Below are 22,500 nucleotides of genomic sequence, written 5' to 3'. Positions count from 1 at the left end.
ATATATATATAAGCGAAGAACGCGGGAAAATGAGTCAGAAGATAGTATCAAGCGCTTTGAAGAGTTATTTCTTCGCGGTTTGCCCCGACGATGCGTCTCTCTCTGTGTGTGTGTGTGTGTGGTGTGGTGTCGTGGTGTCTGTGTGTGTGTCTATATATATATATATATAGATATACATATATATATATATATATATATATATATATTGTATGTATATATATATATATATATATATATATATTCTGTATGTATTATAAAATTGAACATCCTGTTACTCGCACTTGTATATGCGAGTAGGGATTGTTCACGTAACTCCTTATTGCCATTGTGCTCTAAATGCGCAATCCGGAAGTGTTTTCTGTAATCCTGAATTTTGATTCTAAGGACCGGTAGCTCTTGGATATATCACGAATGGATAAACAGCGCAGACGACTTTGACCTTGGCCGTTACAATGACGACGTGTTTTTATTGACAAAAAGAAAAGAACTTTGTTACAACTTCGGAAACTATGTTATGTTAGTGTTATGCCGGAGATATGTTTGAGAGTGTGGGTTGGAAATCGTCTGCAACGATCATGGCGGGGTTTGATTTTAATAAGATTCTTCGTTTTGGTTCACCGTACTGTAGTAATATGGGGCGGCTCGTAGCTTATCGTCACCAGCAGACTGTGTCGGTGTTCTTGCGGTCTCGATTGGTCACGCAGTATTCAGTATCGGGTGTCACGTGATCACGTCGTTTCTGGTAAAGAGGTTTTACTTTTTATTTCCCGTTACGCCTTTTCTACTCGTTTGCGCCGTCTGTACTTCAAAGATGTGCTGAGAGTGGCAACTTCCTTCAAAAAACTTTTTCACAAGAAGGAAATCAAATGTAAGAGGAGTAGGATTGACCTTGGTTTTAACAACACTCTGGTGGCCTCAAGGCAACGGTGAACTTCGTGAAGTGATTTGGATTACGCATTCTCTCTCTCTCTCTCTCTCTCTCTCTCTCTCTCTCTCTCTCTCTCTCTCTCTCTCTCTCTGCAACATTAGGATAATTTGGATATATTTTCTTTTCTACCATTTGTCCATACACGTTCGCCTTTGAGGTTTATTATGAGGTCACGAAACACGTCTGAATGTTTTCAATAAAACCTCTCAGGCGGAAAAGCAAACTGGTGAGTCTTGGCAAATAAAGTATAAAGACGTTAAATTCCGGAAATGGTAAGATACTGCCGAGCAGGTCTTGGGGCTTGATCTTGTTTGATTTTTATTTTTGAGTGTTTTAGAGGTTGCACGTTCGAGATTGATCGTCATACGATGCTGCAGGTCTCTGAAACATAAAGCGTGCAAGTGGTTATTGATAACGGAAGATATAAACCTGCATGGAATTTGACCTTAGGCGTCCGCTAATGATTAATAATATTGAAAGACATTTTAAGTGCTAGTCAGTTAGATAATTTATTTTACGAACTTCTCTTTTAGCTGTCGCAAAGTTTTATTATTATTGTTATTATTAGCCAAGACATCCCCCTTCCAATCCAGCATTGCATTGTCAGCATAAACACATATTCTTGCATAGCGTTGTGGCAAATAGAAAATGAAAGTTTTGTGCAGATACGGCTTTATTATAAATGGATATTCACGAATACCTTTACTTTCTGTATTTAAAATGGTTCGTAGCATCTAACAGTACAAAAAGCTCAAAGTACATGTTCAACGTATTAAACTTTTCCAATCTTGTAATTGGCTTTGCAGTGATATATTGAGTACGCTAAGCTCACAGATAATATGTTGGTCACATACCGAGGTATGTGTTGAGTTTTCAGCATTATTTTTACTACGTGTATTTAAGGAACAGAGAGGACGCTAGCCCCTGAATAGTTGGGCGTTAGGATGTTGCACTGACTGCTCTACAATAAGCAGGAAGGATGCTGGGCGTGCGGCCATTACTGAAAAGGAATCCCACAAGTTCATTTCATTGGTCTTTGTTCCTTTTTTGTAGGTTTTCAGTGACATTAAGCTTACGCAAGTTTTAGTGTCATTAATCTCTCTCTCTCTCTCTCTCTCTCTCTCTCTCTCTCTCTGATCAAGGTTTTGTGGTGAAAAGTAGATATTTTAGTTCATGCTTATGTTATCGTCATGAAATTGTGAATAAGATTTACCCTTAGTTAGGAGGTTTATATTTATGGAATATTTCATCAAAAAGCATGTTTTGTAGATGATTGTGTGCTGTTTGACATGTACTGTTCTTTTTTGAAGCTAGTGTTATTTGGTTACAATTCTTAGTAAATTGGAATATTGGATTGTAATTTGTATGTCACAAATGTTACAAACCTGGAATGTGCCAATATCACATCTTTAGTACATATAATTATATCTTATTTATAAGGCACTACATATGAAGGTCAATACATAAGGTTATAGTTAAGTGTACGTACGTGTATGAAATAGAGCTCAATTATTTTCCCTAAATACTGTACTGTGTTCATTGCTCAACCCTAGTGAACCATACACACATACACACGTTTGTTAGCCATCCTGGGTAACTGAAGGTATTCTTCTCTTTTCAGGCAATTTCATGTTAATTCTCCAACATGCCTTTGCTGCCGTTAATGTGTCAGTTTAGCTGACCAAATGTGAGGGGTCCTGAAGAGGTATCTGTGTTTGAGAACTCCCTTCAGGCTGGCGTACCTCAGAATATTACTCTTCAAGGACCACCGAGTAACATCTTGGCTTGGTAATATTGAAAGGTAAAACAACTGTAGTGGAAGGGCGAGACGGGACCACAATCTAGCTGCGGGTCTGGCCGCAGTATGGAATCTACGCGGCCACCAGCTGACACGCGCAACATCCCCCACATGCAACTTTTCCACCATTTGAAACAGAAGTTCCCAGATCTCAGGGACAATGACGTTAATGAAAGCATACAAAAGGTTAGTGTGGATGTTTCATTTCCTTATCCAGTAGTCTAATAACCTGTATTTTATATGAAAAGCAGATAAGAATACAGTAATTAATGAAATTTATTTTAAGTTTTCATTGTCATTAAAATTTTGTGGTGTATTTCCAGCATTGTTAATAACAAACTGGTTCTGTATCTTAAAAAAAAAAAAAAAAAAAAAAAAAAAGTCTTCCTTTGAAAAATTAGGGGGGATAATTTTTAAAGTGTAATGATTTAAATGTATAGTACTGTCCTGTACAAACAGTAAGTAGACTGATTGCAGTACATTTCAGGTATGCTTCAGTAGTGCAGTACTGTACAAAAGTTAATCACAGATTTTCTGTTTTACAATGGCTATAAGCAATTATGTAAGTAATCAATAATATGCATAAGTTAGGATCGGAATACAGTAATGTAATGTTTGTGAAACTGTAACAAAAAGTCTTGCTTTACCTAAGGGTTTGAAATTTGTTTTATTTAATTTAATTTGTTTGTTACTGACATCATTACTGTATTTAAAACTTCAAGAAAACCCTTACCAGTTTTCATTGGACTTTGTAAATTTTTTATGTAAATTGAACTATTTTTATGTAACTAAAATTATTTGGCTACAAAGCATGCACCTTTTCTTTAACAGTATGGCCTTGATCGTGAACGTTGTGAAGAGGAATTATCCCAGAAGGCATTAATTCATCATGGTGGTTACTATCGACCTTGGAGCCGCCCTGGTAGCAGCCTATCATCTCCAACATTGTCTAGAGTCACCTCTCCTATTCGAACAGGCATACCTTCCACTCCTACCACACCCGTTATTACAACTACAATGCCTACCACTCCATTTCACCATGCCACAGCTACTCAACATGTCTGTGGGCCAGTACAGTCTAATGGGTACTTAGTTTATAGTTACGCTACAGAGATGGTTGCTGAGCCTGGACCTGTATATACTTCAGCTTGTCGAACTCCAGTAACTGCAAATCCACTGTTTTATCAACCAGTGATCAATAATACACCACTGTATGGTTGGCATCCTTCGGCGTCCAATGGTTTTCGAGCTGCTGGTATTCAGCCACCAAGACCCGGAGTCATACCGTACAATACTGAAGACACTCCATTTTCTTCCCGTGAACCCTCTCAGTCTCGATCAGTCACTCCAGTGCCTAACTCTGCTCCTGTAATGCCCAGTTTTGATCCTTTTAGTGCCTTTGAAAAGAAAGAACCTATGCGTCGGAGAAGTGCGGAAACTCATTTAGATGGAAGAAAGGGACAATATTATAGTAAACAAAGTATAGAAAACTTTTGTGCCAGTCCACATTCCCCTACTCCACCAATTAGCAACAGTGCAATGGATTCACCGGCTACTTCTACTACAACAACTACTACTTTCACGAATACAAGAAGCCATAATGTTGATGCAGTCAACATTAATGGTGGCAATACCAACCGACCCCCTCCAGGTCCGAGACATGTATCCTCTTTGCATCTCACCCCTGTTCCTCCCCATGGTGCCCATCATGCCCCAGGACCTCCTCATGGGGATGGCACAGTAAAAGTTTGTGGTCGATCATATACATCAGTCAATCTTCAATTAAGACAACCTTCTACTGAGCCACAACCTCCCATTCAAATACGTAGTAGTGGCTCCTCCCTTACCTATTCCACATCCTCCCTTGATCACCGTCAAGGTTCACGTTCCTCCCTCCAGATCTCCATAGGTCCCACTGGTGGCACAATTTCAGCTATGCGCACAAATCTAGACAATAAAAATTCCCCGGCCAACACAGCGTTCCACATCCAATACAGTTCAAGTGCAAATGGGGCTTCAACTCCTACTGGAACTGCATTTCCAACAACAGAAGATGTGGTGGGAAAGGAGGGGGTGCATGGTCAGTCGCGACGCCCACAGACCTGGTACATTTCTGAGCCTGTACCAAATGAACCCAGGCAGCGCAAGTCATCTTTACCAGAGTGTGTGGGACCGCCAGTGTCCTTGCACCACCTTCATTACCCCCCTTCCTCTGACTCTGGTTTGGTTTATAATACAGGAGAACCTGTTTGGGCTGTACCACCTTCCAGGCCTAATTTATCATATTCACAAGGTATAGCAGCATGCATCAGTGTCTTCATGTTCTCCCTGTATACTACAGTGTGTGCTGCCTAAACAACCACTCACAGTACCTGTATTTGATCGTCTGGCAATCATCCCCATCCCTTACTTGCAGGAATGAACCCTGCTCTTGATAATCTTGAGAGTGCTCCTAGATTTGTCCTTTTACAATACATAGAGTTTCTTATTACTAACGTTGTGATCAGATCAAAGGTGGACTTTTGATGCTAAGTAGAGAATTAGCTTGTTGTTAGATGTTTGTAACCAAAATACAGTACAACCAGAATTGTTGGCTGTTATGGGAATTTTTATTGATTTTTTGTTGAATTAATCAATTTCAGTACTGTTACTTTTTAGGCTTTAAATGTCCAATTTTTCTTTTTGTTATTAACTTAGTGTGTGCCTGTGGGTGATCTGGAACTGCATGAAATATAGACATTTTGTGACATAATATTTGTTGTAACTTATTTTACCTATATGAGCCAAAAATGTGTTCAAATTTGTTCAATGCCCATTTTCTCTTTTTTATTAGTTTTTATCTTAACATTTTTATCAGACTAGAGCACATTATTTCATTTGAAATAAAGTATAGAAATTGAAATTCTGAGCTTAAGAACTAATTTCTTCTAAATTTTAGCATAAGTGTTAATGCATGAAAAAATCATTATTAACATTTTTTATAATTCCACCAACAGCAATTGTCCAGGAACAGGGTATTCGTAAGCAGAAGTTGGAGACAGAGTTAGCAAAGCAATTAGAAGAAAAAGGGAAGTTACAGTCTGAGGTTCAAATGATGATGCGAGAACTAGAAGCCCGCGAAAATCAACGAAAAAGAAATGCAGACTCAAATGCAAAGGTGAACTCCTTTTACGTTTTGACCAGACCCTTTATTTTAAGATATTACTTACGGTTTTCCCTGCATTGCCCTTTGTAGTCAGTATCGAATGTGCTTTACAGCATTTCTGGTACTTCCAGTTGTATTTATTTCTTCCTTTTTATTTTTTCCATACAATCCTTTGGACTTCTCACATAGGTGTCTAGCCACTTTAATTTTTTCATGGTCTAAATTTCATCTGTTATTGAAGAACAAAAGCCAGCCCTCTTCATACAGAAGATAGTTTAAGAGTATAATTGGTAGAACGTTGTTTATTGTTTTAAAAAATTGATCTTTTCACTTAACTAGTTATCCCTTTTTTATTAGAATGTTATTTTTGCAGAGAATAGAAGAAGTACAACGAGAAAATCAAAGATTGCAATCAGAATGTGATGAAATGGAAAATAAGATTCTACGTCTTGGTAAGTACTATATAGTATTTTCTAAAAAGTGAAACTTATTTTTTAAATTTTTTACATATTTTTATAGGTGTAAAATCAGTGTCACTGATAGAATCTTCAAAAAAATCTTAAATAAGAGAAAACATATCAGAGAAAATTAAGAAAGTTGCATGGATTTCTTTTTTCTACCGAAAATCATCTTAAATACATTTTAACTTAATTGCATTTTTACTTAATTGTTTTGCTCTTTAACAAGTAAAAAAGTTCCTAAAATCCATTTTTAATACATCACTCATGTACAATATGTACTTTAGTTACTGATTGGACGGAGTGCAATTTTTGAACAAGCAAAATAGACTTATGTCAGGTTAACATCCATTTCAGCACCTGACATAGGCCAAGATGATTATTCAGGTATTCCTTCAAGTCAGCCCTATCACGAGCCCCCTGTTGCACCTCAACTTACCAGTAAGTATTCTCGAGCTCTGGAGATCTTCAAAAAAATTCTGGCATCACACAAAATAGGCTCCAAAAAAGTAGAGGAGATTGAGAAGAAGACGGATGTTGGTACTTTAGAGGATGAGAATTTGGAAATCATAATCGAGGATTGGGATAGTAAGAGCTCAAGCATACATCTTTTGTAGAAGCTGATTAGTGAACTGAGACATTTTGAGGGCTTTAAATTGCTGTATTCTGATGAGCAGCTGGATTACGTATATTGCTGCATATTGATAGGATATATATGTAGTATTGTAATGGTGTAATGTATGTTTGCTCCAGTTTTTCATAATAAGAGGCTAAATTACTCATTAAGTGTGATACTTGTAATAAGTTGACTGTTGTGTAGATTACCTACTTTACTTGTCTTCATTGGAGGTTATTGTTATGATTCATGTACAGTAGTTAATCATAAGGAAATGTAAAATACTAAAGCACTAGGTAAAAAGCTTCAGTATTACCCACCCTCTTCTACTTCCCGTAACTTACCTGCAGATTTAGTGTAATATACTGTACTATTCAGAGCTTTAAAAGATTATCAGTAACTTGATATGCTAGATAATAAGTCCCCCATCTTTATATGGTTTCAATTCTCAGTAAAAGAATAAACTAGCTTTTATAATAGGAAAATAATGAAACTGAACCAAAAGTTACTCATAGCCTCTTACCTACCTGGTAACCATTTTCAAATTTATTGGGCCCAATTTTTTATAATCAGTATGTATCTGGAAAGATCATATTATCCATATAAGACCAATAGTTTTAAAAAATGAAAAATTTAAATTGGATTGTAGAGGCTGTTTCATACCTTGGCATGCTGATGGTGATATTATTGCATAAAATAACTTTATCTATATTTTGTCACTTTGTTCATATATGTATTTGAATCATTAGCAAGGTCACCCTTTAGGACATAAATGCATGCCATAATGAGAGGCATAGAATTCCATTTACATTTTGGCACATTATCCCTGTAAATGTGTGTTAGCTAAAAATTATGATTCCTATATCCCCAGTCTGTGATTTTTTAATGTGATACAGGAAGTTTATTTGCTCATTAGATATTTTTTTTTAAATTCAATTCATCACCATTCCCTTTCAGAACCAGTCAGCAAATTTAGTTTATAAATTTAAATATATTCCTCTATTATCAGATTTGAGCACAATTTTAAATATATTTTTTCAATAATAGAACTGCATAAAACGCAAACATGTCACCTCCTGTCTGCTGTAAAAGATGGTATCAACTCAGAACTTCATAACATACATGCACTATACAAAGATGAGTTTAAATGTTACAGTGATGTGGGTGGTGTTGTAAAAAAATTTCAGTAAAAGTCCTATTTTCATTAACTGATGTTGCCTCTGACCTCTCAGAAGTGCATTTCATTATTTGATGAAATTATTAAGAGCAAACCATTGCAAAATCCATCTTTTCTAATGATTCTGGAAATACTATTAAGTTACTTCAAAGTGATTTTTTTTCTTTATAGATTTATCTCATACAAATTAAATACTCAATAAATTTTGCCGAGCTAAATGATTCATCATATAGAATTCTTTATCACGAGGGCATGAAACAAATCAGAGATGTAGACAAAATAGTTAGGCCTGTGGTTTCCTTTAGAGGATCTGAGGTTTGGTGAGCTCTTTCCACTATCTAAATTTTATGTAACTTAAAATAAGTTAATGAACTTACATCCCTAGGACCTTGCAGCCTTATGAGTGTTTCTGTAAGATTATATACAGTTGAAAAATATTCTGCTGTTAGATTTTGATATTTTCAACTGAAAGCAGCCAAAGTTGCATCTTTCATGACAAGACCAGACTTAGATGTTCTCACATTTAATTCAGGATATTGATTAATTGAAAAGATACATTTATTAGGAATAAAGGGTTTGTTATATGAGGTTAGTGTGTTGTTGATACATAGTACATAATAATAAATGAAAACTGCAACATAATAAGTTGTGCACATCAGACGACTTCAGTTGCTGCAATTACACACTTCAGACACACTTTTGTCTCCCATTTCTCCAGCAGAGGAAGAAATTCCTAAGGAAGTAGAAGAGGACACTTCTTCCACAGCATATGGGTTGCTTTTCCATTACCTCCTTCGATTGTCTCCTACCTTTTTTACTCTAGCAGCTCCGGCTCCTCCAGCAAGAATATCTCAAAGGAGATATTTTTGTTATGCCACGGGAAAAGCTCCCTCGGCACTCATCGATCCTGCTAGGAGATCGGCTTTTTCCGCAGCTAAAGTGATATTTTCATTGGTGGAAATAGACCAGTTATTACGAAACTTGTGTAAGCTGTTTGAAGTGAGCAGTTTTATGAATTGGGCAGTAGGTGCTCTTGCCAAAAAGACTTAAGAATGCCCTCATTGTCCTCCAGAATTTGTGGCAGATGTACTTAGCATTCTTTCTTGTTTAGATGAGGGAGTCAGAGACAGGGCATGTTAATTAACCTCCCTTTTTACTTTGGGAGTCCTGAAGAAATGAGAGCTATGGGTCTCTGTCACTGCGAAAGTAGTCACTTCTACCCAGAAGTTTGTTCTTTTGTTCTCTCCCTTGGCCAAGGATTTCCTGTTCCCACAGGACGCTGAACGACATTGCCTCATTCCTGCATAAAAAGTCCACACAGGATCTTTTAACTAAGGCTTCCAAGCAGCCTAAAGAACCTCCTGTCTTATCCTCTAGGTCGGAAACAGTCCAAGGACAATCTTTTTGGGGGAGGAAGAGATAGATGCTCTTCCAGGATTAGACCTTCAGTGCATTTCACCAGTAAATCGATGAGAAATCGACCTCCAAACCTGCAACCAAACAGTGATTTACAAGTCTTCCGTGCTCCAGTGGGAGCCAGACTCCACCTGTTCTAGGAAAGATGGAAAGAAAGGGGTGTGGAACAATGGATTGTCCAAGTCCTGAAAGAGAGCTATCTATCCCCTTCAGGGAAAAAATTCCTTAATCAATAATCAAGAGTCCTATTGCATTGATTGCATACAGGCAGTCCCCGGTTATCGGCAGAATCGGTTAATGGTGATTTGGTTTTAATTCGCAATTTATGGCGCCATAACGGGCCGAGTTTTGATTATCCGATGAAAGAGTCATGGCGCCATAACATACCTAACACAGGCAACATTAACCAAAACTTGGCGCCATAAGGGCTATAAATCATCGAATTTTGGTTAATGGCAGTTTTCACTTATCAGCACCCTGGCGATAAACTGCCTGTATTCCAAAAATTCAGAAAAGTTTTTGGTTCTCTCGGAGGAAGTTTCCGCACTTTCTCCAAGAACGCAATAAAGCTTGTAGAAGAGGAGTCATCTCCAGAGGGGTTCCACAGTCACCTGTTTGTAGTATCAAAGACGTCGGGAGGATGAGACTGGTCCTGGATGTGAGTACTCTGAATTTCTTTATTCAGAAAATTAAATTTGAAATGAAAACCAACCATTCCATTCTGACATCCATTTGTCAGGGGGACTGGATGTTGTTGATAGGTATGCAGGATGCATAGTTCCACGACCCCATTCATCCCTCATCAAGAAAATATCTAAGGTTTATGTTCCAGGACTGAGTCTTCCAGTTCTAGCTCCCCCAGCAGGTTGGCTTCATCTGGTGGGCATCAACACCCCCCTGTATTTGGACAATTGGCTCCTTTGATCAGCATCGAAGAACCAGTGTTCAGAGAACCTTCACAAGACTTTATTTAGCCCAAGAATTGAGTCTGCTAATAAACTTGCAGATGTCCCAGCTGCTCCCGTCTCTGACGATAGTATATTTGAGGATGACATTGAACTCTCAATTTTCTCGGGCTTTTCCATCGGATAAGTCTGCTCAGAACGTTAGCTGTCAAAGGGCAGTTTGTTTCACTCAGAAGACTTCACATGAGAGTTCTGCAATTCTACCTCGAGGCCAGCTAGGACAGGAAGAAATATCCAGACTCGTTCATCATTCCTGTTTCTCCAGAGATAAAACAACACCTGCTTTGGTGGAAGTCACAAGACAGGTTTTTGGAAAGAAAGCCACTGTTAGTTCAGAATTCAGACCTCGGTTTCTATGCCGATGCTTCGGACAAGGATGGGGAGCTCTTTTGGAGAACAAGGAAGTATCAGGGAAGTGGTTGGGAGAACAATTGAGAGACCACATCAATGTAAAAAAGTTGAAAGCAGTTCATTTAGGGCCTCAGGCTTTTGCCCCAGAAGTAGCAGGGAGAACTGTAGCAGTTTACTCCGCCAACACAACAGCTCTTTTGTACATCGCCAAACAAGGAGGATGCATTCCTTTTTTCTATGCTTGACAGTAAGAGACCTGGTTTTGTCGAAGCAGAATCAAATCTCCATGCCACAGTATTGGTCCAAGAAACATCTGTACACCTTCTCTCCACTCAGGAGGGTGAGACATCCTGGATAAATTCAAATAGAATTCCTCAGCAATTTTCTGAGACTGCTCCCTCAAAGAACCAGTCTTCTCAGACAGTTGCACCACAGACGGTATCATCACAGACTGTCAAATCTAGCTCTGACCGCCTTTAAACTGTCAAAAAGTTGCTCAGAGCTGAAGGATTTCCGAATGCAGTTGCAGATTTTATGGCAAGATGCCGATGTCAGTCCTCTGCAGTACAAGTGATTGATTTTCCACCCTTGGTGCAGAAGCAATAAAGTCTCAACTTCTGAAACAATTTTGATAGAAATAGAATTTTTGCTATTCTGAGAACTTCGAAAGGATTGTCTATGCCTATGATTATGGGCTACAGGTCAATGCTCAGCTCAGTGTTCTGACATAGAGGACTGGATCTCTCAAATAATCAAGACATTACTGATCTCTTGAAGTCCTTTGACACTTGCAAATCTAAGGAATTTGCTTTAATGTCATGGAAACTTGACATGGTTTTCAAATGGCTTTTGGGACCCACTTTAGAACCACTTAAGTACTATGTCTTTCAGAAACTTGACTAGGAAGACGTTATTCTTGATTACTTTAGTAACCGCCAAGAGAATCTGTGATATTCAAGCAATTGCAGTAAGAGCTTTTAAGTTCAATCTACACAAAACTGAGAAGATTCGAGGAGCCTCCAGTAATCGGTGATGTTCAGTGAAAGACCCGTCCCAACCTTTGACTAAGAATGCTCTTTCGTTTTTCTTAAGAGATGTAATAAGAGAAGCACACTCTCAAATTGGAGAAGAACTTCTAAGTCAGAGTACTTGATATTAGAGCTGTAGCTACGTCCTTAGCCTTCAAGCCCAATCTCTGAAGTGAATCAGTGTTTGCTTCATTCTACTTAAAGGAAGTAGAAACTACATTTAGTGACTGCAGTACCTTAGGCCCTTTGGCAGTGCCTGGCATGGTATTGGGGGTGGATGTGTCAGAAGTGTACCTTCCTTCTTTTCTCCTCTCTTTAATAGAGGTTGTCGAGTTAAAGGGGAATCTGGGGGTACTTTGTACCCCTCCAGTCATAGTTTTCAGTGGATGGATATTGGAGTTTTAAGATAATTTTTTTAGTGTAGGTGTTGATTTGTTGTCTGGTTATTTTTGTGATGGTACTGCACCATGGGCAGGGGCAAAACTGTATGCTTTAGTAGCATTCGGAGTACTCCTTCACTTAAAGCTCCCACTCTCATAGTAGGCAACCTTTGGCTATACTGCCACCCCTCTACAAAGTAAGATAAGTGCCAACCAGAGGCAATAACTTCCTGCAGCAGCTCTCTTACAGGTAAGGAATGACAAGCATTTTTACCAATGCTGCCAAATTTTCTATACTCAAAAGTTATTACATTGCCTAATGTTTTGGGGAATAAAATATGTAAGTCCTTGCATCCCACCTCCTGTCATTGTGGGAATCAGCTATTTAAGTACTGGGTAAGGTGCATATACATACAGAAATTACATTTTTATAATAAAATAACTTTTTGTATATACAGTATTTTCCCATATTCAAGGAGGATAGATATATACCAGAATCCTCCCTACAAAAATGCTTGAAACTGCCTATTTTGTTAGGTGAAACTCAAGAAAAACCCACAAAAAATGTTTATACCTGTTTTTTTTTTTAATAGTTTTATCACAAAAAGTGCATTTTATGATGAAATTGATTAAGAAAAACAGGAATTGGTGGATATTTCTCATAGAAAATACTGCAAGTAGGCAAATTTTTCATGAATACTAATGGGAGTATATGTTCCAGAGAGAAATCCGTGGATACGTGAGTCTGCGAATCCAGAGTCCGCGAATACGGGGTTCACTGTACTTACCCAGTAATTAAAGATTAGAGGCCCACCTGCCTCCCCCTGCAAGGACATAGGGCATAAACAAACTGTCTGTTCTTTGCCGAGTTGTTCCTCGTCCCCCAATAGTGGGCGGGGCTATTACCAAACCAAAACAAAGAAGAATCACTACCACGGATTTCAGATCTTAGCTGCTGTTAGTTAGAAACTACTATAGATATTTAATTACTGGGTAAGTATATACAAAAAATTACTTTATAAAAATGTCATGTTCTTGGTGACTTTTTTGTTAGAAAGAAGGGTGTACTGTAATGTCAAAAAATGAAAGGGGTTGACTGCATAGGAATAATGAAACTTCTTTTTAAGAAAAAGAAGTTTGTTTCATAGCAAACTCATTATTTATAAATAGCCTATATTCATGGTTTTCTGATTCCTAGAGCCTTCTCCCTCAACTTAAGTGACCATTGTCTGCTGCTGATAGCACTACACTTGCACCTCAAAGATCCTTAGGTTTGATGTACCTAAGCCTTTCTCTGCATGTCTAGCCTATTGGTAACAGTATTTACTTTTCGTAGGGTGTTTGGAAGATCTTTTCACCAGAATTAATGTTTCAGCTCTCTGTTTTGCTTTTAGAAGATTTAATGATTTAAGACATGAGACCTCTTGGTTCAAAACACTACTCGTAGTGGGTGGCCTAGAGGATTTTACTTTGATAATAAATTTTAAGGCAATATTTAATAAGTTGAAGTTCTATAAGTATTTTAAAATTGGGGGAATCAAAATTAAAAAAGATTCTGACAAACTTTTTTAGTTTAGTTTTTTCCAAAAGCAGCCAGTTTTGTTCATTGAAATTTGGACATTCTCAACATGTTTACATGCTGAGGTTGACAAGCTTTCTGAGCACATAAAGAATGAGTCATGGGCTTTTCATGTATTGTTGGTGGGTCAAACAAGTGTGACCAATTCAAAGATAAGATCAAATTATTTCAACATGGCATTCTTACTGGTTTAAAGAATTCCACAATCCAACAGTGGGTTTGATCTGTTTTAGTTTGTTGTTGAATGTAGTATTTTAGAAAGTATGCCATGTAATAAACACAATGTATTTTAGAGGTGTTATCACTAACAAGAAAAGCTGTTTTTAATCTGCAGCTAATACAGATATTATATCTTCATTTCCAAACATTTTATAACAAATTATAGCATAATAAAATGAAGGATGTTCATTTTTTCTCCATTGTCATTTTTATTAGGATATCTGAATTTTAAGAATTTCAGTGTGTGTCTTATCACATTATAAACTGTGGTTGAAGCAGCCTTAAACTATTTAGACATTTTAGTTCTATGACTTATGTAGATGGTCAATGAGGCAAAGAGCAGTAACCTTTTCAGTACTTCAGCACAGTACTTCTTATGGTATGTCCACTGAGTGAGGAATGCTGGTGGTTATCTAGTAACCTTCACAAACAGGAAAGGCATTGGAAATACCTTGTGGAGTGCTCATTCCAAAATGAGTGACATTTGATGGACATACGTTGTTGAACGTTTTGCAAAAGGAAATTGGAGTTATGAAGTCAAAGTATCCTTGAAAGAAAATGAGTTTTAAAGGTCCAAAGGAGGAGAGCATTGAAAGCCCAAAAGAGAAGCTTGAAAGCCCCGACTACTTACTATGCATTTCAGGGACCGTGAGTCCTCGTTTGTCTCAAATATCTTTCAAACTAATTGTTAGATCAAAATGGTACTTTGTCAGTGTGTATGTATGACCTGATCTCGGTCATTTGTGGGTTCGGGATATAAAGGAAAACAGGAGAGAGAAAAGTTTACATGCATGTGATGTAGGACATGCAAAAATAAGAATCGAGGGGACGTTTAACACAGGTGTATTCTTCTTAGCTACACAGGTGGCCTTGTAATTATTACGTTAACTATACTAGTGCGGAACAGGACGGCAGGTTAGACTGTTTTTCACACTACATGGTGACACACATCTTTGTGGCGATCAACCGGGAATGGCAGGGCACTGGCACTTTTCTCGACCCAGTCTATTCTGTATGGGGCCTGCTAATGAACTGACTTGACCGCTGATGCGGTCTCTGTTTCAAATGCTCCCTTCACACAGCATCATTATGCAAGAAGCTGATTGGTTATAGAGATGCATGGCACTCTTTTGAAGTGCCTAAGCCACGCCAACTTGTAATGTCTTTGGTGGTTGACTTGCGCTGTAGCACATACACACAGTATCACTTATAATGGTTTAATGGGACTTCAGAATATCACGGAGAGGGCATATTAAAAACTGTATTGAATCAGTTCATTATATATATACCCATATCTATATATATATATATATATATATATATCTTATATATATATATATATATATATATATATATATATATATATATTATATATAGAGATAGATAGAGATAGATGTAGATAGAAGATAGATAGATATATAGATAGATAGATAGATACATAGATAGATAGATAGATAGATAGATAGATAGATAGATAGATAGATAGATAGATAGATAGATATCTGCAAATGAAACAGAAGATCACTTGGGAAAGTGTTTAGATGAAATAACATACTATTCATTTTCATTTTTAAATGCTTATTCTAAATCATTCAAATTCATAAGCAACAAGTATTTTCACATTATATATCTATATTAGTGATATATACATAGTTCCTTTGATAAACATATATCAGCAGCATTTTTGGTCTGTTGCCATCGAGGAATAAAAAATGAGTGACTCATCAATTATGACAGAGATACAAACCTGTGAAAGACTTAAGAAAATTAATTTCTTAATTGTTTATGAATGAGGCAAAAACTGGACACCTTCTTTAAAACAAAAACCCTGTATGTTGAATGCTTGAAAATAAGGTACTAATAGGTAACACTTAGGCAGTCTTCATAAACAACTGCCGTAAGAAACACAAGTAAAATCCTATTTGGAACATATCACAAAAATAGGTATGTATATGAATATAGTCCATCACTTTACATAATGATAAGTAATATAATTCAAGATGCATAAAGCTCAACTCATTCACTAAACTCAGTTCAGTAGAAAAATTGCATTCTTATTACTGGTGTTAAATTAGTAGAAATGAAATTGTAGTGCAATATGAATCGAGTAACACTCACACACACACACAGTGCTATTATGATAGTGATAGTAGTTTCCCCAAAATATAATACCCATTTTCTTTGTATTTCCTTTACGGTAATTCACCTGCTGACATAATAAGGAAGTAGACAGAGCTGCAACTACTTGGGGATTTGGGGGAAGTGAGCAGACCTTGCCCCTCTTGTCCTTGGTGAACAGGGTGATGGTCATATGCTCTTTAGCCTACACCATTTGTATAATTTAAGAAAATACAGTAACAATATTGTGGGCCCCCGTATTCGTGTTCTCCGGATTCGCAGATTCACACATTTGCGGATTTCTCTCTGGAACATATCCCCCCATTATTCACAGGTAGTTCGCCTATTTGCGGTATTTTTCTATGAGAAATAACCACATCCAATTTTTTTTTATATATATAAATTTCATCATAAAATGCATTTTTTGTGAATAAACTATTAAAAAAGCCACAAAAATCATTAGTGGGTTTTTTCTTGAGTTTTAACTAACAAAATAGGCCATTTTAAGCATTTTTATAGGGGTTCCAGCTATTCACTGGTTAAACCTATTTAGGTAGTTAAAACTCAAGAAAAACCCACTAAAAATTTTTATACCTGGTTTTTTTAATAGTTTTATCACAAAAAGTGCATTTTATGATGAAATCAATAAAAAAAAAGGAATTTGTAGATATTTCTCATAGAAAAATACCACGATAGGCGAATTTTCCGCGAATAGGGCGGGGAAACGTTTCAGAGAAAAATCCGCGATGTGTGAGTCCACAAATCCAGAGAACGTGAATACGGGGGTCCACTATAATTAAATGAACGCAGAATTTACAAAAATCAACATATTTATATCATTCAGTATCACCTTATATAATATAATAGGCAGGAAAGGGGGAGAGGGCTAAGATGGGAAGGCCAGGAAGGTGGGTTGAGGGAGGTAGGGAAGAACAGGATGGGGGTAAAGGACGTTCAAAAGCAAAGGTCGGTGATTCTCGGCAACACCTTGTAAGTCAAGAGTAAATGCCTTTAACTAACACCATTTGACAATGCACTATATTACCAAAAATTAGTGCGAGGTGTTGTATACACTGTGTTAAAGTACCATTTTGATCAAATAAATAGTTTGAAAGATATTTCAGAAAAACTATGACTCCTGGTCTGTGAAATGCATAGTAGTTAACTAATTTATTTTGTCTCATTTTTCTGTTTTGAGGGTTTTACATATTTTTTAGGTGCAAAAATAGTTTCATTGTTGTTCACTGCTCTTATGAAAGAAGTTTTATTGATTCTTCAATATAACTTTAGTGCTCTTCATAGAAGGCCTAAAATGGAGGTGCCTTTATTTTAAAAGACAAGGAGAATGAGTTATGCGTATTTGTTCACGCATAGCCACTGAAGCATATTTTTATGTTTTTCATGGTACAGTGTACCCTTATAAACACATGAAAGATGGCAGTTTCCTGGTCATAGCCAGTCAGGGATACAGTAGCCTGAATCCTGATTTCTGTTAAGGACAAAACAGCTTTTGAACATGAGATTATGAAAATCTGCAATGAAATTTTACGTGACATCATTGCATCCGTATTGTATAATACTGTAAGTGAATGACAGTATGTATAATATTGTGCAAAATCAATTTATTGTAAAGAAAAACTGCTTATAAGAGAATAAAAGCTGAGAAATGACTTGAATGATAAAAGTAATTGAAATGAATATTCACATTTGCTGTTAAGATAAAATTGGGTTCTTAGGTAATTAACAGAGACATGTCCAGTAGCCATACCCAGAGTTTATCTTTTTAATAAAGTAATTGCACTAACTGGATAGTAATTAAGGGGCAGCAGATTAATGGAAGGAAAACTTTGCCACTGAAACTGGTTAACAATGTAGTACGTAGTTTGATGTGATTAATATAGACAGTGAAGTAAATTCCTAGCCACCGTTATTTGAATTAGTTATGCTCTGTACTGAAAAGGAGTTTTCTCATTGTATTATTTGAAATTTATAGTACTTGTAAACGTTTGAGGCAAATATAGGTCAGTAAAGTTGCACTTTCTCTGTGATTACTCGAGGTTAATTACATAATAAAGTGTGGGCTACTTTTATGTTATTGGGGGGTTTTTGTAGGTGCATGTATTCTCCCTGATGGATTTTACTTGTTTCCACCATTAAGATTGTTATGTTTTATACACGATGCTAAAGTTTATTCATGATAATTCATGTGCAAGTGAACAAGTAAATTTGCAGTTCAAAGATTTTGCTCTCTGAAAAAACTTTATATTCTTTTTTGCCATAATTATAGTACTAGTATATGAAAAATTTCATGTAAAAAGGCTAGGTAGTCAATTCTTCCTCATCTTGATAGTAAGTTTTTAAACACCTATTAATCGTGTGTACTCTCATATATTCATGGGAAAAGATTAGAATTCCATTAGATTGTATTTGGCCATTCCACACCTAGCTAAGGAGACTTCATGTACTTAAGATATATGTACTTAATCTGATTGTCTTAACAAGAATAAATTGTGTCAAATTTGATAAGTATTGTATTGGAAATTAGAGTATTATATGACTGTGGTAGTACAGCACCTTTGTGTAGTACAATAGATTAATGTATTGAAATGTATTCTGCAGGCTTTTATTTGTCAGTTCAGAATACCATAATTCTAATGTTATGTTACATGTCAATATTTCAAGTGCAGATTTTGCTAACTGCAATGTGTTATTCAATGTGGCTAGTGTTTCAGTTATCATAACGACGAATTAGAGTTTGATTATGCCTTATATTTATAAAGAGTTTGCAGTATTGTTTTGTTCGTTCATGAAACATAATTACGATTGTGTAGTATATCCCCATACATGAGTTTTAATATGAAATGTATGTTTCCTTAGGAGCTAGTTCTGGTTCAAGCTTGGGAAGTGGAACAGGCACTCCACAGACACCGCACACACCTTATACCCCCCAAGGTGGTTATATTCCACCAAGACCAGCAGCACCTCCACCACCACCTCCTATGCCCAATTTTCGTGGATTTCAGGTATGATTAAAGTGTACAACATATCTCCAGAAAAAAACTTATTTGATTTATATCATTATCAGTTATGTGAATGGATGTTATGGGTCTTTTGTTAAATATTATTACACATAAGGAAGTTATTTATTTCCCGCTTCCTTTATCAATTGATCCTAGGGTGTTCCTGGCGATACTGGGGATGAGATGGCTCCAAAATGGGGTTGCACCAAATGCACCTTTATCAACCATCCAGACATGAACAAGTGCGAGATATGCGAGTGTCCACGCTTCACCATAGGTACGGCTTCCTCCCATCATGCAGGTCTTCCCCCCCACCATCAGGGTCCTTGCTACTGTCACCGCCAACATGCTCCAGGTGCTGTTGCAAGTTCCATAGGGGCGGCTGCAGCTAACTCTCTTCACCATACATACTCATCTCTCCCGCTCGTGGCTAATGAAAAACCTAGCCTTTCTAATATCTTAAAGGAAAAGCTCATAGGTTTGCGTGACCGCTCTGATAGTGTTTAAAATCCTCATCTGGACTAATACCAAATGATCTTGCAAAGTGCTACATTGCTATCTCAGTTTGTAAATCCAGGGTCTTACTAACCTTTACTGGCCTAAATACAACTGTACAGTATTTTGTTGTCATTTATCTGTAGAGTTAAGGTATGATAAGGCCTAGGTTATTAACAGTCTGAATGCTATATTGCTACTAACACATTCCATTAGTAATTTCATTTTTATGTGTGTGTGATATTCATTTTAGCTTATATTGATTTCACTAATTCTTCTTGTAATGCCACCCAAAGTATTCTAATTGGCTGGTTATGGTTCCTGGGTTTGCTGTCCTAAACTAACATGTGTGTATGCCTGAAAATAAGTACTAATATTGCATATTCAGATATCTTCATTCACAAAATTGAGTGCAGTATCAATACTGAGTGATGAAGGTATATGGTAATTTTCCATTAAAGTTGCATGCCAAGTTTTTATGATCTTAATTTGAAAGGTTATGGATTCTATCTAGTCTTATTCAAAGAAAGTAGAAAATGACATTGTCTACCTCATTTAGAACTAGATTGACTGCTCATATCCAAGTAAGTTTGTTTTCCAAGTTTATTTTGAGAACTTTTCAAGCACTGGAACTGGTGTTGGAATTTTTATAACCTGTGGATAGCTCTACAAGGTAAAGGTTATTTGTGGATAGCTCTACAAGGTAAAGGTTATTTTTTTTTTTAGTTTGGTTTACATTGGCTGCATTAAGTGCTGCAGGATATGGAACATCTGCATTTAAATACAGTATGACATATTTCAAATTCACAGAAAGGGTTCGTGAAGGTATGTATAAATAAATCAACTGTACATAAAGTTAGAAATTAAGATGCAATATTTTACTTAGGAATTTTTGTCTATTTTACTTAAGAAATTTCATCTTACCGAAAAAGCTCAACAATTTTATATGTGCAGTACAGTATACCCATTTTCACTTGTCCCCCAAAGCATATTCATATATTTGTCAGTATTTTATAAGTACAAGAGCTTCATGTTATATTTTTAAAAGATCATTTTCTCTATTAAAAATTTTTTGTGTTGCACTAGTAAGAATTCTTTAAGTTTCAGAAAGATTAGAATTCAAGTAACCTCTGTAGTACAAACTATGTGATGATGATATTCTTTAATGCCATGATAGTCACTGGAATGTTTCAACTCATGTTGTAAGCCCATGTTCTCATATTGCTCTGTTTTCACAACAGACCTAAAGAATTTGCGTTCGTTTCAATGTATTGAAAGTTTCATTTAATTGATAGTGTACATATTAGCATTACAGAACTACATGTCTTCCTAGCCATATAATCTAATTGTATAAAACATTTGCATAGTTTTTCTCATATTTTTTATGGAATTTATAATTTGATATGATTTGCCTATCTTCCTTATTGAATTTACATTATGCAAATGCTTTTATGAGGAACATTACATGAAAATACCTTCAAACCATTCTTTTTTATTTTCTATATTGTTAACTAGTCATTCAGTATAAGGGTAGAGTTTAATTTAACATTGAAGTGGATATTTTATTCCTGATTTTGACATTCCGTTGGTCAACATATCATAGCAGCTTGCTGTGCATCAACATATCATAACAGCTTGCTGTGCAAGATTGTTTTGGTATGTGTTCATTTAGTTTTATTCCCATGATATATTAAGTCATGTACTAAACACTGCCCAAGTACTTTTGCTTGCTATGTACTTCAAAGGACATTTGGTTACTTGGATTACTTGCATTATACCGTACTGTGTTTAACCTTTGGATGGTGGGTCTTTCTCCTTTTGTCCCTTGTCTTTCAAATTTGTTTGGTGGCTTCTTCATGCAAATTGGCTCTTGTTGACGATACCTAATGCGACTGTGGTTATGAAATTTATGAAGACATGTTTTCTATCATGTAATTTTTACCTAATTAAAACTGAGTACCGAGTGTCTGAACTTACTTTTATTTCCCAACTTTAGCCAATATTGCAGCTTGTCTGTGGTTGTGGTTTGCTTTTGCATACATTCAAATATTGCATAGATTGTAGCAGTTTCCATAACAAATCAAAACTTGATCTTCATTAAGGCCAAATCAGAGTGTTAATACTTTTTGAGATCCTTATCTCTCCTATTTTCAACCTAAATCGTTTTTAAACATTTCAGCCTGACTAATGAATTTGTGTAACAATAACTTGTGTCATCTAAGATTTACACTGAAATTGCAGGTAAGACTCACTTAATTTGTAGACCTTTTTTTTTTATTCCTCATTTGCCCTCCATCATGTTACTCCTATTGCAGCTTATCCATCTTGGTATAAAAATTTTTCTGTTTTCTTTTGAAGAATGGAAGTTTTAATTCCTTTTAATTTTTAAATTTTTGCTTAAACATTATTTTCAAATTATAGCAGTATATACAGGCTTATAAAAGGCTTAAAACGTGGCTCTCCTCCCTCAACAGCTTTGTTTAGTTGTGTTTTTCCTTGTGTTTTTGTGGTAAGTGAATATTGGAATTTCATTTATTATATGTACGTACTGCATATATGTTGTTTAATACATCTCTTAAGTAGTACGCATATTTATAGTGTAAGTAAATGAAAACTATTATTTCTGTAGATGCTACATAAATCTTAATATCTTAAGTACAATAGATACATGTAGTATAGAGAAATGAAAAAAATGCGTGTGCAGATACAAATAAGTTCTTTCAGGTAATCATACTGTGATCTTTCTTCACTTGAGTTGTTTTAGGTATCGATTTCAAAGATTCATTAGCATTTTTAGAGAAAGTTAT

At 36.2% G+C, this 22,500-nt stretch overlaps 1 protein-coding gene across 21 annotated transcripts in view; it reads left to right on the top strand.

The window, feature by feature from the left end:
* Positions 1 to 22,500, top strand: part of LOC135200297 (mucin-2-like) — a 307,055-nt gene that overhangs the window by 241,818 nt on the left and 42,737 nt on the right. For 13 of the 21 annotated variants that reach the window (XM_064228805.1, XM_064228813.1, XM_064228816.1 and 10 more), the window contains 7 exons: positions 2,550 to 2,912; positions 3,558 to 5,019; positions 5,723 to 5,883; positions 6,245 to 6,323; positions 6,687 to 6,770; positions 19,056 to 19,201; positions 19,355 to 21,657. In XM_064228805.1, coding sequence (XP_064084875.1) covers positions 2,793 to 2,912; positions 3,558 to 5,019; positions 5,723 to 5,883; positions 6,245 to 6,323; positions 6,687 to 6,770; positions 19,056 to 19,201; positions 19,355 to 19,705 — 2,403 coding nt within the window. In that variant the 5' untranslated portion in view covers positions 2,550 to 2,792 and the 3' untranslated portion in view covers positions 19,706 to 21,657. Of the gene's footprint in view, positions 1 to 2,549; positions 2,913 to 3,557; positions 5,020 to 5,722; positions 5,884 to 6,244; positions 6,324 to 6,686; positions 6,771 to 19,055; positions 19,202 to 19,354; positions 21,658 to 22,500 lie in introns of those variants that run through there. The other 8 variants (XM_064228826.1, XM_064228825.1, XM_064228824.1 and 5 more) reach the window with 3 other exon arrangements.

The sequence above is a fragment of the Macrobrachium nipponense genome, chromosome 26, assembly GCF_015104395.2.
Source record: "Macrobrachium nipponense isolate FS-2020 chromosome 26, ASM1510439v2, whole genome shotgun sequence".
NCBI classification, from domain to species: domain Eukaryota; kingdom Metazoa; phylum Arthropoda; class Malacostraca; order Decapoda; family Palaemonidae; genus Macrobrachium; species Macrobrachium nipponense.
Note: the sequence above shows the minus strand (reverse complement) of the source record. Positions and strands in the feature narration are given on the sequence as shown.